Below are 18,059 nucleotides of genomic sequence, written 5' to 3' on the forward strand. Positions count from 1 at the left end.
ATTATTAAGGATCTATAACCTATCCTGAAGGATGACCCTACACTCTCACAAATCTTGGGAGACACGCCAGTCCTTGCCTACAGACAGCCCCCCAACCTGAAGCAAATACTCACCAGCAACCACATACCACACAACAGAACCACTAACCCAGGAACCTATCCTTGCAACAAAGCCCGTTGCCAACTGTGCCCACATATCTATTCAGGGGACACCATCACAGAGCCTAATAACATCAGCCACACTATCAGAGGTTCGTTCACCTGCACATCCACCAACGTGATATATGCCATCATGTGCCAGCAATGCCCCTCTGCCATGTACATTGGTCAAACTGGACAGTCTCTACGTAAAAGAGTAAATGGACACAAATCAGATGTCAAGAATTAACATTCATAAACCAGTCGGAGAACACTTCAATCTCTCTGGTCACGCGATTACAGACATGAAAGTCGCTATTATACAACAAAAAACTTCAAATCCAGACTCCAGCGAGAAGCTGCTGAATTGGAATTCATTTGCAAATTGGATACAATTAACTTAGGCTTGAATAGAGACTGGGAGTGGCTTAGTCATTATGCAAGGTAGCCTATTTCCCCTTGTTTTTTCCTACCCCCCCCCCCCAAGATGTTCTTGTTAAACCCTGGATTTGTGCTGGAAATGGCCCACCTTGATTATCATACACAATGTAAGGAGAGTGGTCACTTTGGATAAACTATTACCAGCAGGAGAGTGAGTTTGTGTGTGTGTGTGGGGGGGGGGGGGGGTTGAGAAAACCTAGATTTGTGTTGGAAATGGCCCAACTTGATTATCATACACATTGTAAGGAGAGTGATTGCTTTAGATAAGCTATTACCAGCAGGAGAGTGGGGTGGGAGGAGGTATTATATACACACAAAGCATGAAAAAATAAGATCTTCTAAACTTTCCACAATATGCATCCAATGAAGTGAGCTGTAGCTCACGAAAGCTTATGCTCAAATAAATTGGTGAGTCTCTAAGGTGCCACAAATACTCCTTTTCTTTTTGCAAATACAGACTATCATGGCTGTTACTCTGAAACCTGATTTTATGTAAGTGTTTCTTTAATCTAATGTCTGGAATACTGATTGATGTATTAAATTAAATTGTGTTGCTCAATATATTTTGTTTTGGGGCTGTCGGGTTTTTTAATTTTATCATATAGTTTGGGTGGGTTGTATTACTTTGAAAAACTAATACAGGGGTTGTTTTTTTAAAAAAGAATGAATATATGTTCAGATGACATCCATAATTTATGTATGATTAATGTGTAATCTTTTTAATGAAACTTTTAAGTTAACCTATGGTGGAGAAAGATAGAAAAAGTGATCAAAAGAAAGGTGAGTGAGGGATAAAAGAGAGTAGAGTAGAGAGGCCAGGTTGAAATAAATTAAAATTACTTCCGTTCTGGGGCTAAGTGAATTTCTCCAGTGCAACAATTTGAGATAAAATGGTTACATATTCCATAAAAAAAAAAATCTTCCACTGAAATAGTTTCAATTCTCCTATGGCAGCTGCAAAGTTCATACTTTAAATAATCCTATTAGAGGTGTTTGTTACCTGCAGCTGAGAAAGATTTTTTATTTTTATTATTATTTTTTTAAAGGTCTGGTTATATGGGAAAGCACACCTTTGGCCTTGAATAACGGGACGCTCCCAGAGAATAAAGAACCTAACTTGGCAAAAATGTAGGGCCAGTGGGAAAACCATCAACACTAATCCTTAAAATGTCCCATGGTGTGCTGTCTCTCTTTCTCATATTTAAATAGTCAAACACGCTGACATACTAGGGAAAAGAAAAGAAACTACCAAAATACAGGAAAGAAAAATAATGTAAGATTATGAAGCACTTTAGAATGTTTACCGAATTACTGCTCAGTTTGTTGAATGTGCACATGCTTCTTTAAGATCACACAGAATGTAAATGCTGTAGCATCTCATCCCTGCTGGGGAGGGTGGTCCAAGTTCAAGCACTAACGTATACTGATGCAAAAGATTAGCTGAAAAATTTTGACCAGTTATAATTGGGTGTCACTCTTCAGTGACTTTTCTGTCTCCTGTGGGCGTGGCGGTGATGAGCTCAATGAGACCCTCCTCAGTTCCAATGACAGTTGCACCTCAGGCCAATGAAAGAGGGAGAAGCACAGTGAAGAGAAGAGATGAAATAGGGAATTCGCCACAGACAACCCTACCACTTAAAAACAAGCAAGAACTTCACTTGATTGAGAGGCCAATATCCAAATTCTGCCTCTCTAGAAATGCTGAGTTACTGCATCACTTCCTTAATTGCTCTTAGAAGGAAGTATGAGTCATTTCATTCTCCTGTCTATCTTTAGACACAATCAGGAAGGGTTAGCTTATAGAATCATCTCTGAATTAGAGACATGTCCTCTTAAATGGCTACAGTTAAGATCTGGTTGATGCTTTTATCAGTCCTGCTTTTCAGGGGCTTAAGCAAACAAAACAAATCAAAAAACCAACACCACTGGTAGCATCCAACAACTACTAGTCCAAATTCACATAAAAAAATAGTTTTTCTTTTGTACTGCATCAATGTTAAAGGCACAGCTTCTTAGACGAGAGGATCAACGACAGGCAAGCAAGCAATAAACTGCATTTAAACAGTTAAGTGCGGGGAGGACTCATAATAAGGGAATGCTTGTCTGATTCAATATAAGTGTAGCCATCTATTTGTGGCTGTTTAACACATTTAATCCCATTACATAAAACTCATTTATTCATCTAAATTATCTCAGGTTAACAAACATCATTCCCACCCACTTCCCAGCAGACACCTCTCAGAAAGGTCCCATTACACTGATGGTCATAAGGAGCTCCTCCTTTTTTTTACTGGAGGTTGTTAACAGACACTCCACAGGTGTCATTCAGCCCTGAATATTTATGGCTTTCAGACACAATCGTTTTTTTAAGCAGAACAATTTAACTGCTATGAGTCTGATTTTCACAAGTGCTGAACTCTCACGAATGCAACTGAAGTCAAAGAGAGAGACTGCTCGTCAGTACGTCTGCAAACTAGGCCCTAAGTCACCAATGATTCAAACATAATTTTCGACTGTCTGGCTAAGACCACTATTAGTCTGTTAAACGTACTTCATTATTTACACAGCAGCATTTAGGTGAATGCGTTAGCATTATCTTTAAACTGAGAGGGGGATAAAAAAAAATCTCAGAAAACACAATACAAATGTAGGAGCTATGCAAGAAGAGGAAAGAAATGGCAGCATTGCTTGTTTATCTATCTGTAAACGAACAACGACACAATGGTTGAATTTTAATGCAGAAACCACCAAATATGTACAAAACTATGAACATTCACTAGCCTGGGTTCAATTACCTGCCCAGGCATACATGTTTATAAGAAAACCAAACAGACGTGAGCTATTCGCTGAAAGACACGAGAGCAGCCACCGCAAAACACTACTGAAAACCATGCTGTGTGAGAACAAAGTTGCCATGCTAGCCTGCACAGAACAATTCTTGTTCCATCACATGCAAAGGGTACATTGCCTCCCCTCACCCCCACCTTTTTTTATTTTTTTGAGAAGGGAATTCATGCAGTAATAGAGTACAGATCTCACAATCATATTCTCTGTGTGCAGGCATATGCCATAAATCACTACAAAAATATAATGCATTGTGAATCTATATGCATCCTCCCAATTCCCATGCGACACCCAGGCACAGGGCTTCAAGCAGGTGTACTTGTCGTAAACTTGTAGGTCTTCGTAGTTCTGTTTCAATAGTTTGGCAAGGACTCTATAGCTCTGTCTATGCTGCACGTGCTCTGCAGATGAAGGTGTGCAGAAACACCTATACCTTCCATCGTCCACACTCAAAGCCATTAAACCCACACCTAGTAAGCAACTACATTCGTAGTTGGTTATCTTGTCTAGGGTGTGGATGGGTGTGTGGGTTGAGCGATGACCTGTCCACCTACAAGCCTGCTTTGCAGTGTAGAGGTAACAAAGGTGTGAATACCTGGGCTCAAGCCTTACCAGTCCTCTACTGTCATTCCCATAATTCCCCATGCCCATATCTTCTGGGCCTTCTACAGTCTAACTTCCCACTTTCTCTCTATGCACTGGAAACTGCCTCAGCATTTAACCCTTCATTTTCCACATGCCATGCTCCACTTTCTTGTCATTCTCTGAACAGCTGAGCACAGCATGGAATATGCCTTGCACCATGAATGCTGCTAGCCAGTCAGAGGATCATACCAACATACCAGTTACATTGAGTACTCCCAGGAGTATGTTTTAACATGACTTTGGACCAGACTTGATATTTATTTATAAGCCTTATCACTGTAATACTGATACACACACTCCCCATATAAAAACAGAACTCTCTGTGCACGGTATTAAAACACTGGATCACCGAAGACAATTTGTGCTCTTTTATTACAAAGGATGTAGAGAAAAGCACCAGTCTGTGTGCCAAGATAAGACAACGAGGCCCTGCTCCAAACTCTGTGGATATGCAGGGGGTACTGGGAAGAGTTACACCAGGGCATCTTCAGCATGGCTAAAGCTCAAAGCATAGGTCATTGATCTGTCTGCTGGTCAACAGGAGAATCCCCTCATACATCAGAGGAACTCCCCACAACACAAACATTGCAACACATGCTGTGATCCTCTCTCTCTTTCTCTCATACGTACACACACTACTCAGTTGCTACTAGTTCTCACCATTAAGTGTCTGGTCTGTTCCCAACACATTCCATTCTGCTGGCAGTTTCAGATGCCGAAATGCCAAAGCCACTTTCTCATCCAGAAAATCCACATCCCCAGAGGGAGGCCTTGACCGGTCCAGGAATCTTGTGAAGTTCAGTGCTTGCTGGTTGCCAGCACAGGTTGCTAGGAACTGAGCTGCATCATAGGCCTCGTCCTGAATGAACTGAAAACTTTCCTCTGCCACCACTAGAACAGGAAGCCCTTCCTTGGCAGTGCAAAGTGCCACCTTCACTGTCTCACAGCAGTCATGGCCTGTAAAATAAAACCAAGGAAATTAATATAATTGTAACGGAGAAGAGAAATGACTACGCTAAAGTAATGTGGGTTTGGACATTGGTCACCCCCTGTCATAAATATAAAGGGAAGGGTAAACACCTTTAAAATCCCTCCTGGCCAGAGGAAAAAACCTTCCACCTGTAAAGGGTTAAGAAGCTAGGATAACCTTGCTGGCACCTGACCAAAATGACCAATGAGGAGACAAAGCTGGAGGGGGGGGAGAAACAAAGGTTCTCTCTGTCTGTGTGATGCTTTTGCAGGGAACAGGAAAGGAATGGAGTCTTAGAACTTAGTAAGTAATCTAGCTAGATATGCGTTAGATTCTGTTTTGTTTAATAGCTGATAAAATAAGCTGTGCTTAATGGAATGTATATTCCTGTTTTTGTGTCTTTTTGTAACTTAAGGTTTTGCCTAGAGGGATTCTCTATGTTTTGAATCTGACTACCCTGTAAGCTATTTACCATCCTGATTTTACAGAGGTGATTCTTTTACTTTTTTCTTCAATTAAAATTCTTCTTTTAAGAACTTGATTGTTTTTTCATTATTCTTAAGATGCAAGGGTTTGGGTCTGTGTTCACCGGTGCAAGTTGGTGAGGATTTTTAACAAGCCTTCCCCAGGAAAGGGGGTGTAGGGTTTGGGAGGACTTTGGGGGGAAAGACGTTTCCAAGCGAGCTCTTTCCCTGTTATATATTTGTTAGACAGTTGGTGGTGGCAGCAATAAAGTCCAAGGGCAAAAGTTAAAATAGTTTGTACCTTGGGGAAGTTTTAACCTAAGCTGGTAAAAATAAGCTTGGGGGTTTTTCCATGCAGGTCCCCACATCTGTACCCTAGACTTCAGAGTGGGGAAGGAACCTTGACACCCCCATCAGTACAAACAAACCCGCATGTGGTATCCCTGGACACATTACTTTTTGCATATAAAGGAAAACACTGTACGGCAAAAAGTTCTCAGTGGTGCTTCCTGCATGAGAACCCACTCACTCTCTTATATAATGGTCACATCACAGCCTTCTTGTTAGTGGGCTAGCTTCAGGCACTGAGACACAAATTCAGGACTGCTAATAGACTCAGGGGAAGGTTTTCAAAGCCACAAAGGGGAGTAAGGTTCTTCACTCCCATTGAAAGTCAAGAGGAGTTTGGCACTTAAATCTCATTTGGCTTCCCCCTCAGTACACAGAGCCATATTTTAAAGAATTCTGTGAGATCATGGCAGCCCATCAGAAATAAAGCACAGGTGTCAGCATTTGGAGCACCTAGCCAGTAAAGACAATGAACTAATTGCACTTAAGCAACCAAAAAGCAACAATTAATACTGGAACATAACATGCTTTAGACATGTTCTATGTGTGTGGTTACATCTCTTTTGTTCAACGCTGCACCTGCCATTTGGATTTGGTTTCACATGACAGAACTAAGCTTGCTGTATTCCAGAGAACAGGGAAATCGCTGCTTTTCATATTTACCAAAGAAGAGAGAGAGTGAGAGAAGCTTATTTTCACAGCTCTGCTGACTTTTCATTTACTTATTTTAATGAAAGGCTAGTGCAACAGGGCAGCAGTTTCATAGACCCAGAAAATGCAAGATAAACTCCCCTGCAATTTAAAAGGTGGGAAAAAAATCTCATCCTTTTAGCATGACGGATACTTAAAATTGTCTGACAAGCCCCTTTAATAATAAGTTTTATGTTTCAAGTTCAATGTTCTCTGCAGTCTCTCTCTGTCTCTCGCTCCAATGGTAGACCGACGTCATTGCTGTTTTTGCCAGAACAAGCACAGACCCTTCACTAATTACTGGAAAAGCTGCTCTCTCTACCCATGACCTCAGCATCTTACTGCGTTGATCAAACCCTATTTATTTATTTTATTAAATAAAAAAGATGAAGGATTTTTCACAACTGGGCTTGAAAATTCCATTTACCCACACACATGGATGATGAGTGGGAAGCCTTCCCTTGTGTTTGGGGGGGGTCTCAGCTTTCATTTACACTATCACTTTCATTTACAAAGAAAAAGAAGTTTCTAGCCCCTATGGTAAGGAAGAAAACCTTCCAGATATAACCAAATGGAGGTTTGTCTTCCCAGTCTGAACACAGACTGCTCCAATGCCTCTGCTGTTGCTCCTAGACTTGTCAAGCAACAGCCAATGGTCAGTTTCAGTAGAAAGGTCAGTTTCACAGCTGCTATTCAGGACTCTGCAGGCAGCAAAATTGTCAAGTATCAGGCTAATGTCATACTGCTTCCAGAGAAAAATATGTGCAATAGGGGTAGGCAACAGAGACTTCCACAGGAGAGGAGGACACACAAAAACAGAGGCTAGGACGGAAGGAGTAGCTGAGACCTCTCCCTGCAACCTGGAGGCTCTGGAATTAGGAGATGAGACACAAAACTCCTTCTCCCTTCCAGCAGCTAGAATGGAGTGGAGATTCAAATTTATCAAACACCTACTAGCTAAAGGCTGATGTGAAAGACGAAACAGAGGGTGCGGCAGAACCAATGCTAAAATTGCTTAAATGCAGGAGAAGACCAAACCAATTTCAACACCATTCCAGAAGCCTGTGGCTGAGCTCTGCTCAGAGCAAGGTCTGGAACATGGTTTCTGAAATGGTGCAAATCCTGGATTTGCAGTTTAACCATCCTTGCCACCAGTCGATGACACCTATTGCCATCAATAAGTACATTACTAATACAGACAAGTCCTAATCAAGATCCAGGGACAGAAATCCCAGCAACTGAGGGCTACGGGGGGTGGGTGAGTTTCTCACTAGGTTACTGCTCCTGGACTTTGCCAGTGGGGTCTCCCACCCTTCCTTTCATTTATTCCTCAAACTGCAGGATTAGTCCTCTGGATAGCAGGTGTCTGGTAAACTTTTCAATCCCTGTTACACAAAAATATTGATACAATGTACATAATACAGTAATGACATGGCATCATCCCATGCAAACCAGCTCAGGTGCTGCACACTTTCTGTTTTCACCAACACAGACACTGTTAGCAACCTGTGGTGGCTGTTTACTAGGCTGCAAAGTTAAAAATAATTCATAATGAAAGACTCTCCATCACATACAGGACAAGTATGGCTTTTGCTGCTGCTATTTTTTAAACTCTAATTTTCTCTTTATTTCCAGAAGCGTCTCATCTGCAAAATGTGCCTATAATACCCCTGTGACGCTGACAGGCCAGCTCAGGTCAGAGCAATAGGTCAATTCACTTGTGTGTGAATAGCAAAGAAATGTTAGGTGTACTAATTCACTCATGTTTTAATTTAGTTCAAAGGAAATATGAATGATATTGTTTTCACTTATCTATTACTTGCTGATTATTATCGCATTACATTATGTATACCTTGTAATTGGATAACCCTAGACCAAAGTGTGTGTTAGTGCTAAGATGAAAAGATGTCAGTGTAAACTGCATGAAAACTAATGAAATGTTACTTGTATTGTTTTCACTTATCTATCCCTTTTAGAATTGAATTTTGTATATCATTGTAACTAAATTACTTGTGAATGCAATGGAAGTAAAATGCTAACCTCAAAGCAAGGGCTGTTGTGTTCAAAAATGGAAATTCACAAACTAAGTCTTATAGTTTCTACTCATCAAAACCCACATTGGCGAAGACACTGGTCAGAGTGTCTTCTGTGAACAAGATCTATAAATACTTGTCTACGGGAATGATCCTGCATCTCTGAACTTTTTGGACACTCACAGGAAAGGATTCCAGATGCAAGATAGATCCCGCAAGCTACTTTGTGTAACCAAGAGAAATTTATGAACACTAGCAGATTACTCCATCTCTGATATCCTTTTGGACTTACAAACTTTGACTCACCTGTTAATATTTTTTACCTGCTTTAACCCCTCAATAACACTCAATTATTTTTCTTACCCAATAAACCTTTAATTAGTTTACTAGAGAAACCGGCTGCTTGCTTTTGAGATCAAGAGTATCCACTGACGTGGGGTAAGCGACTGACCCTTTGGGCTTGGGAGTAACCTGAAGTGGTGTGACTTTTATTTTAATAACCTTTTATCACTAAATCCAATCTGTCTGCATGGCAAGACAGGCTGGAGAGTCTAACGGGATCATCTGTGACTCCATGTAATTCTGGTATAGTAATCCAGGAGTGCATATTTGTTATTGGCTTGGTGAAATCTAATTATAAAATATACCACCAGTTTGGGGTGTCTGCTCTATTTTCTGACAGTCTGATCTGAGATTGGCACTCATAGTTGTCAGCCTCTCCAGACAGTGTGACAACCCCTACTCTGACAGCCTGCTGTCATTCAGAATTCAGACTGAACTTCTCCAAGCACTGCCAAGTAATAGTTAAGGGAGTGAGGTAGTGCACAGACAAATAGTTCAGGTCAGTCACTTCTTACACCTCCTAAATGAAACTAAGCAATTCCTCTACCTAGATGACACTAGTACAGGCTTTTCAGTTAGGAGAGTAGCAAGAGAAATCCCAGGTGTGATATTTGGACTACCGTTGTCAAATAAACTGGCACTGCACTCATGTTCTCATAGCAGACATCCATTAGCCATGCTGAACAGAGTTCCCATGAACAGAACAGAGAGAGAGAAACCCTGAACATCAGAGTTTCTGCACCCAATTTAAAGCAAAACCAGATGGGTGTTCAGTGCAGTGTACTGCAAACACTTTATGCACTGATCTGCATACAGTAAAGGTCTCTCAGAACTCACATAAAATAACCAGTACAGCTTTCAGAGAAGCAAAGGAAGTGACAATTCATTTATATCTAATGGGATCAGGCGTGTTCTGCTAACCCAAGAGGCATGTTCTCCTAAAGGGTAACCGTATTCTATCCCCTCAAATGCTTTGATGTTCTCCTTCCCTCAATCTGACAAAACATCAGATTCAAGGGGTGAGTGTCTGGGACAGGTTCTGACTTTGGCAATCAGTTCAAAAGAAAGAGGAGCAATTAAGCAATGAGCATGACAAATGCTAAGATTACTCAAGAGGACCCTGCCCCCTGCTTTGAAATGTCTTCAGGAATGGTGCGTGTGAGTATGCTTCAAAACATGAATGCACACAAACAGCCTTCTGAAGAGACCGTCTCCAGTGGGGTAACATTTCTCTCAGCTTCAAAGACCCCCTTACAATAATATCTGGACTGCAGCAACTCCTTCCCCAGAGCATGTCAAATAGCATTAGAAATGTTAGCTGAGTTTCCCAACGTTTCTATGAAATAAGTGATAGTTAACACGATTATGCTCATTTTACAGGTTGCAGAGCAAGGTTAAGTGATTTGCCCAAGATCAAACAGTCAGTGACACTGATGGCATACTCAATTAGTCCTGGTCATCTGTTCCCCCCTCTAACGACTATGCTGGAGGGATTTCCTTTATGTATGGTAAGTATCAACTCATTTACTCTGAAAAACACAAACATGCTTGTTGTATGGAACAGTTCCCCTATGCATACTACAGGGAATACTTACAACAATGCAGCCAGTCATTTGGTTATCTAAGGCACCACCTCAAAGCAGTCTCTCCCAATCTTTTCAGGTTCATCATCAACATCCTCGACTACCAAGGACCACTGTGCTAGCCAAAATGACCACAGCTGATGGCATCGCACCAGGCATTGTATATTGAACTTCCCAGATCTGAGTTAATACTGCAAATTGGGGTCAGGGCATGCAAATTGGGGTCAGGGCATGGACCCCTTTGCTCATCAATGGAAAGTTTGAGAGCACAGTGCGCCGGGGTGTTTTTATCCATCCTGGTGACATGGCCAAAAAGCACGCAGTATGGCTTTTGAATATAATGAGCAACTGAAGGAAGGCCAGATCTCTGTCATAATTTTGAAAAGATCTGGCTTTCCTTTCAGCTTGACAACTGTCACAGTTCAGGAAAACTGCACCTGTATTCCCCCTCCATGGCGCATCACAGGCACCTACTTTTAGACTTCCAGCCATTACCTTTCTTGGGTGGAAAGCTGCATCTCTCCCCCTCCTGACTGGTGTTTTCCCCAGACTACATTGTGATATTCCCAGCAAACTAGACTCCCTAAACAAGCTAGCATCTGCACTTCAGTTCTCTCTGATGGCTTATGAACAGCATAACTGAAAGCAGTTATAAGTTAAGCACAGACCTTTATAAGCAACACATTTATTCTTAAGCTGAAAGCAATACAGAGAAAACATATAAAAACAATAAACGTTCCTACATGCATGCTAGAAGCTTACCAGAGGTCATCCATCAGTCTTACAGGGCTTCAGTAGGTCAAAGTCCTTCCAACCCTTCCCAGGAAGGATTGGGGTCCCCCTTGGCCACAAAGTTCTGACCATTTGCTGGATGAGAAAGGTAGCCCTGAGACAGTTTAAACTGAGACTACTTATCCAGAAGTCCTTTTTTTGTCTGTTGGTCTCTGGAGAATCCAGTTTGAACTACTATATGCCTCTCTAGGTCGTGGCACTTCTATGGAGGTATCACAACTTGAGTCAATTCACCTAATCTTAGTTCCTGGAAGAGCTGTGGTCATCCTTCCCCATGGAATTACATACAATTCCTGGCCCTGACAATCATAGAATCATAGAATACCAGGGTTGGAAGGGACCTCAGGAGGTCATCTAGTCCAACCCCCTGCTCAAAGCAGGACCAATCCCCAACTAAATCATCCCAGCCAGGGCTTTGTCAAGCCTGACCTTGAAAACTTCTAAGGAAGGAGATTCCACCACCTCCCTAGGTAACGCATTCTAGCGTTTCACCACCCTCCTAGTGAAAAAGTTTTTCCTAATATCCAACCTAAACCTTCCCCCCTGCAACTTGAGACCATTACTCCTCGTTCTGTCATCTGCTACCACTGAGAACAGTCTAGATCCATCCTCTTTGGAACCCTCTTTCAAGTAGTTGAAAGCAGCTATCAAATCCCCCCTCATTCTTCTCTTCCACAGACTAAACAATCCCAGTTCCCTCAGCCTCTCCTCATAACTCATGTGCTCCAGCCCCCTCATCATTTTTGTTGCCCTCCACTGGATGTTTTCCAATTTGTCCACATCCTTCTTGTAGTGTGGGGCCCAAAACTGGACACAGTACTCCAGACGACGCCTCACTAATGTCAAATAGAGGGGAATGATCACGTCCCTCAATCTGCTGGCAATGCCCCATTTATACAGCCCAAAATGCCATTGGCCTTCTTGGCAACAACGGCACACTGTTGACTCATATCCAGCTTCTCGTCCACTGTAACCCCTAGGTCCTTTTCTGCAGAACTGCTGCCCAGCTATTTGGTCCCTAGTCTGTAGCGGTGCATGGGATTCTTCTGTCCTAAGTGCAGGACTCTGCACTTGTCCTTGTTGAACCCCATTAGATTTCTTTTGGCCCAATCCTCTAATTTGTCTAGGTCCCTCTGTATCCTATCCCTATCCTCCAGCGTATCTACCTCTCCTCCCAGTTTAGGGTCATCTGCAAACTTGCTGAGGGTGCAATCCACACCATCTTCCAGATCATTGATGAAGATATTGAACAAAACCAGCCCGAGGACCAACCCTTGGGGCACTCCACTTGGCAGCGGCTGCCAACTAGACATGGAGCCATTGATCACTACCCATTGAGCCCGACAATCTAGCCAAGAATACTGTGGGAGACCATGTCAAAAGCTTTGCTAAAGTCAAGGAACAACACGTCCACTGCTTTCCCCTCATCCACAGAGCCAGTTATCTCATCATAGAAGGCAATTAGATTAGTCAAACATGACTTGCCCTTGGTGAATCCATGCTGACTGTTCCTGATCACTTTCCTCTCCTCTAAGTGCTTCAGAATTGATTCCTTGGGGACCTGCTCCATGATTTTTCCAGGGACTGAGGTGAGGCTGACTGGCCTGTAGTTCCCAGGATCCTCCTTCTTCCCTTTTTTAAAGATGGGCACTACATTAGTCTTTTTCCAGACATCCGGGACCTCTCCCGATTGCCATGAGTTTTCAAAGATAATCCATACATTTAACACTATAAGATCTCCCAGAGTTATCGCAGGAAATATCAGCCACAGCAACTCCTTATTAGAAATAAAAAAACTTCATGACTCCCATTCACTTTTTACTCTTACTTCTTTAGTAAAGTATCAGTAACAACAATAATAAGCCTATCTAATTTGAGTATGTTTCAAGAGGTCAAGAATACTTGTCCTTGAAGGGAAATGGTGGGCAGGGTGTGGAAGAGAGTGGCTTTAATTATAGTAAAATGTTCAGTGTCTTGTGACCCCTGGATTGCCTTTCATGACACCCTGGGGAGTCACGACGTACGGGCTGAGAAACAGCGATCTAAGGCAAATGATAAATTGCTAAGCATGACCACTGTATAACACCAAATAATATTATAATAGGAATTTTAGCTGCTCTGCCAGTGACACCAGCCTTCATACCACATTTGCCCACTACTTTCACAAACATTTGTGTGTTTTATTCCCTGCTATTTCTCTGCATGGAATGCCTTTCCCACTTAGAACCATCAAGACACATTTATGACACAATATCCACATGACATTAGCCAATGAACACACTTATTAACTCTGTGAAAACTCATATACACCCAGCATCACTCCATCAGACCATCCAATAACTCTTGCTGAGTTACCGTATTGTCCCTCTGTCCCCTGTCTCAATTAGGTTTGATTTAGTCTGTACACTCCTCAGGGCAGCAAGAAGGTCTACCTTCTCTTTTGAGAGGTACCAAGCATATCACTGGGCACACTATAAATACATAAACAGATTGAAAAGCAGTTTTATTTATCAGTGCACATGGGGTACGATTGAATTTGAGCTATGGCAAGCTTCTACACATTGCCCTCTCTTTGTAAGCAAATTACAAAATCTACAATATTAAGAGCACGTAAGGTGAAACTAGAAACAACTGAAGGATCTCTTACCTATCCACTAACTACCCTAACAACTTGAGCTCTGCCCACCCTCAGTTCCGTGTGGATTGGTACATTTTCTTTCCAAGATTCCATACAAAATCTGTGTTAAGAGAGGTTCAGCGCTGATAAGAAACCAATGTTTGCCTAGGCGCAGGCAAACGTTAAAAAAACATTTTTAGAAAGTGAAATGCCATCCATTTTTCAGTAGCATAACTAAACTGGCTTCTCTGATTAACCTCTAGCTTTTTTAAAAAAAAACGGCTTCTCTAGGCAGGGACTCAACATGAAAAAATGTATGCAGAAAGCAAATTTGTTTGGTTTTTTTTAGAAACAGAAATTAGAAGTGAAGGCAAAAAAGTGAGCTTACAATAGAAACGGTACTACAACTTGAACTGTGGAGTCTCTATTGCGACTCCATTAGGCAGGTAAATTGTCAGAATGGTAAAACTTTATCCTCCCACACTTGTAAAAAGACACATCTGAGCTATAAAGAATCACAGCAGATTAGGGTTAGAAGAGACCTCAGGAGGTCATCTAGTCCAAGCCCCTGCTCAAAGCAGGACCAAACCCAACTAAATCATCCCAGCCAGGGCCTTTGTCAAGCCGGGCCCTAAAAACCTCTAAGGAAGGAGATTCCACCACCTCCCTAGGTAACCCATTCCAGTGCTTCACCGCCCTCCTAGTGAAATAGTGTTTCCTAATATCCAACCTAGACCTCCCCCGCTGCAACTTGAGACCATTGCTCCTTGTTCTGTACTAGCTGTAGTGCTGCATTACACTCTCATAGCTAGATGCTAAATTTGCTTCAGGCAACAGCACGATATATAAACATGAAAAATTAAAATTAACACAGGCTTCTCATCCACCTGCACTTATGCACTCAGAACTGAAGAAAACTGACAAAACTGCCTTTTATTTTTTCTGTGGAGACACCCTGGGAGATAGTACACAGAAAAAATACGGAAACCTGGAAGTTACAAAGCTCATCCGATGAAGTGAGCTGTAGCTCACGAAAGCTTATGCTCAAATAAATTGGTTAGTCTCTAAGGTGCCACAAATACTCCTTTTCTTTTTAAAGAGTTAACTGCTAATGGTTAACTTACCATATACAACCAAGCTGGGTCTAACTTATACCAGTACCATAAATTTGCTTGACTAAAACTGAGGGTGTGTTTAAAAGGGTGGTATCATTTCCTGCAGGCTCCTTATCATTAAACAAAGCACACATGGAGACAAAACAGTGTTGTAGCTAAACAAAACCAATGAATGCCTTAAAACATGACTTCACTTCCTACCCAGCTGAAAGTGGAAATCCTGTCCAAGCCTCCTATTTTGAGGATTCATATTTAATACACCAAACAATAGGTTCTTGGCCTCGGCAGCTATTTAAAGTTACATTGGAAGAGCCGGCTAGGTTTGCATTAGTAAGTGACTCGGGATTCCTGTGCTAATTGTGCCCTCTATTATGACCCTGTCATGGTGACTTGAACTTTTTCTACAAAAGGATTTAAACAGGAAAAGATACCTACTATAAAAATTGTTTATTTTGTATGCAACGTATTGGCGTTGTGTCAGTGACATTGCCCCTGGGTGGCTGGCACACACAAAGATTAAGGGATCCAACTACTGCTACCAGATAAAGGAGTTCTTTTGTTCAAGGAGTTTAGCACTCTGCTTTTGAAATTTAAGGACCCCGGGTGTGATTTAGTGTGTGCGCATGAGATACCCACTGTTTGTAACACACAGATTTACTACAGGCTGAAATAAATAGATATTGCAACAACAATGGAGAGAGGCCACATTCAAAGTTTTAAACCTTCAACGCTGAAATCTATTTCCTAGCCAAAGGCTTTCCACCTCTTCAATACACACTCAGTGGCTTGTTAATGTAGGGTTGTCATAAAATCTATGGCATTATATAGCTTCCAAACACGCCATCATATATACTCCCTATACAGTCTTCACCATTTTCTTCCTATGACATATGTCGTTTAGCTGGCTTCGTCTCCTTTTAATAACTCTGCATAATGCACCGAAGTATACCAGAGAGGCTGCAGTATATAACTGGTTTTGGTTATATCATTTCTCTATTTTAGCTTTGTAGAGGTTTCATTATTAAGAATATTTTAAAACAAGTCCACATGACTATTATTGCCAAGTGATCATTTGTTACACAACTTGTTTACTCTTTTGGTCTTCTAGAAGAAAGGTTATTTAATAAAGTAGAGAGGGCAGCCTTTTCTATTACCAGTAGTTTCCTAGGTGGGAACATATTCAGTGGTGGAGGAGAATAAGCATGAACATACATTTTAAAAAATGCAAAATCAAGTATATATTTTAAATGAAGATATTCATCATTCAATAGCAATTTATTTCACTTTAAACAGCAGCAGTCAAGTAGAAAAAAATCCTAAAATTAAATGAATTACAAAAAATTTAGGCAGAACCTCCCCATTTGAACATAATTAAGGACAAATATAGTGAACAACATTAAAAAGTCAACATTTTCTGAAAGTTATGGAACCATGCAGTAGTAACAGAAATATAATATTTCTCCATATTCAGAAGAGGAAATAATTGGGGTACCCCAAATGCATGGTAATTGTTGGCAAATGGCAACTACCACAGAGACACACACATGATGCTTAAGAGCCTAATTCCGCTCCCACTGAAACCAGTGCAAAACTTCCATTGACTTCAGCGTTACAGGAGCAGGCCCTAATGAATTAGATACTTCACACAGACAACTTCTGAAAATGATAAACGATAAAACACTATAGGGAACATGGAATCAATGGTATGGCATATAATCACCTTCTTTATTGTTTTAATGACATGGTTCACAAACACGACATTTCTTACCCGACCAGTATGTTAAGAGTGAAGTTTTGTTTGCCTGCAGCCAACTATTGTTACTGCAACAGAACAATTAAGGGCTTCTTCCTACTCTCATTTAAGTCCTAACTTCCTAAACTACAGCTAAAAGGAAAGAGAGAGAAATGAAGCCTTAGACAGATTAATAGGAATGTTAAATCATGTAACCCACTTAAAATAAGCTTGCACATAGCAGTCCAAGGCCCAGTGGGTAAAAATTCCCACCTCACAAACTTACACAATGGGCACTAACTGGGACTTAGGAGACTCGAGTTCAATTTCCTGTTCCACCACAAACTTCCTGTGTGACTTTGTGCAAAACACTTAGCCTCTCTGTGATGTAGTTCGCCATCTGTAAAACAAGGATACTAGCACTTTCCTATTTCACAGGAGTAGGGTGACCAGATAACAAGAACAAAGTATCGGGACACATGGGGGGGCAGCCACAGGCTCACCCCTTCACCAGGGCCGGCTCTAAATTTTTTGCCTCCTCAAGAAAAGCAAAAAAATCCAGAGTGCCACAAAATATCGGGACAAATAGGGTCCCGATCGTACATCAGTCAGCACACAGGACAAACAACTAAATATCGGGACGTCTGGTCACCCTACACAGGAGTGTTGTGAGGACAAATGCATTAAAACCTGTGAGGCTGTCAGATGCTATGGAAAGGAAGACTACATAAGAACCGAAGATAAATAAATATCACCACAAAGTACCAAACAAGATGTAAAGCTCAAATTACTCTGCAGCATCAGCATTTACTTCTGGCAAAAAGAAAAACATTTCAAATTATGGGTTATAAACATGAGCTCAACAGGGAAAACAAAAAGGCAGCAGTTTGGTGAAATGCTTCATTTTAGAAAGCAAAAGGAAAGCAGTAACACAAACAAAATAAATGTTCAGTTTAACAAAATAGTTTAACTGCATTATACCACTTGATGCATACTCAGGTTGGTAAAAAAGCTGCTCAAAGCATGTAAGGCATCATGAACGGAACAGTTTTCATGACCCTTTAGTTCATATTTGATATTGTATTACCATACATCAGCTTGATTGGGGATTTGATTTTAGCAGCAGAATATTATTTTCCCTTGGGTTGATAACAACAACATAGTGGGACAGAGTAACCAATCTCACTTTTTTCAAGCCCAAAAAACAACAGTATATTAAAAAAACGTAGCAATATATATTTCATTCTTTAATTTTAAAATGATTCTTTGTCCTAAATTAGCTACAGCGTCTTAACTCCAGTGAAGC

The 18,059-nt window shown here is 41.2% G+C and overlaps 1 protein-coding gene across 4 annotated transcripts in view; it reads right to left on the reverse strand.

The window, feature by feature from the left end:
• The window catches only part of AKAP13 (A-kinase anchoring protein 13), a 325,968-nt gene that overhangs the window by 183,889 nt on the left and 124,020 nt on the right, over positions 1-18,059 (reverse strand). For all 4 annotated transcript variants that reach the window (XM_084642499.1, XM_084642498.1, XM_084642496.1 and 1 more), the window contains exon 6: positions 4,728-5,024. In XM_084642499.1, coding sequence (XP_084498625.1) covers positions 4,728-5,024 — 297 coding nt within the window. The remainder of the gene's footprint in view (positions 1-4,727; positions 5,025-18,059) is intronic.

Source organism: Lepidochelys olivacea (genome assembly GCF_965140295.1).
Source record: "Lepidochelys olivacea isolate rLepOli2 genome assembly, chromosome: 10".
In the NCBI taxonomy this organism is placed as follows: Eukaryota; Metazoa; Chordata; order Testudines; family Cheloniidae; genus Lepidochelys; species Lepidochelys olivacea.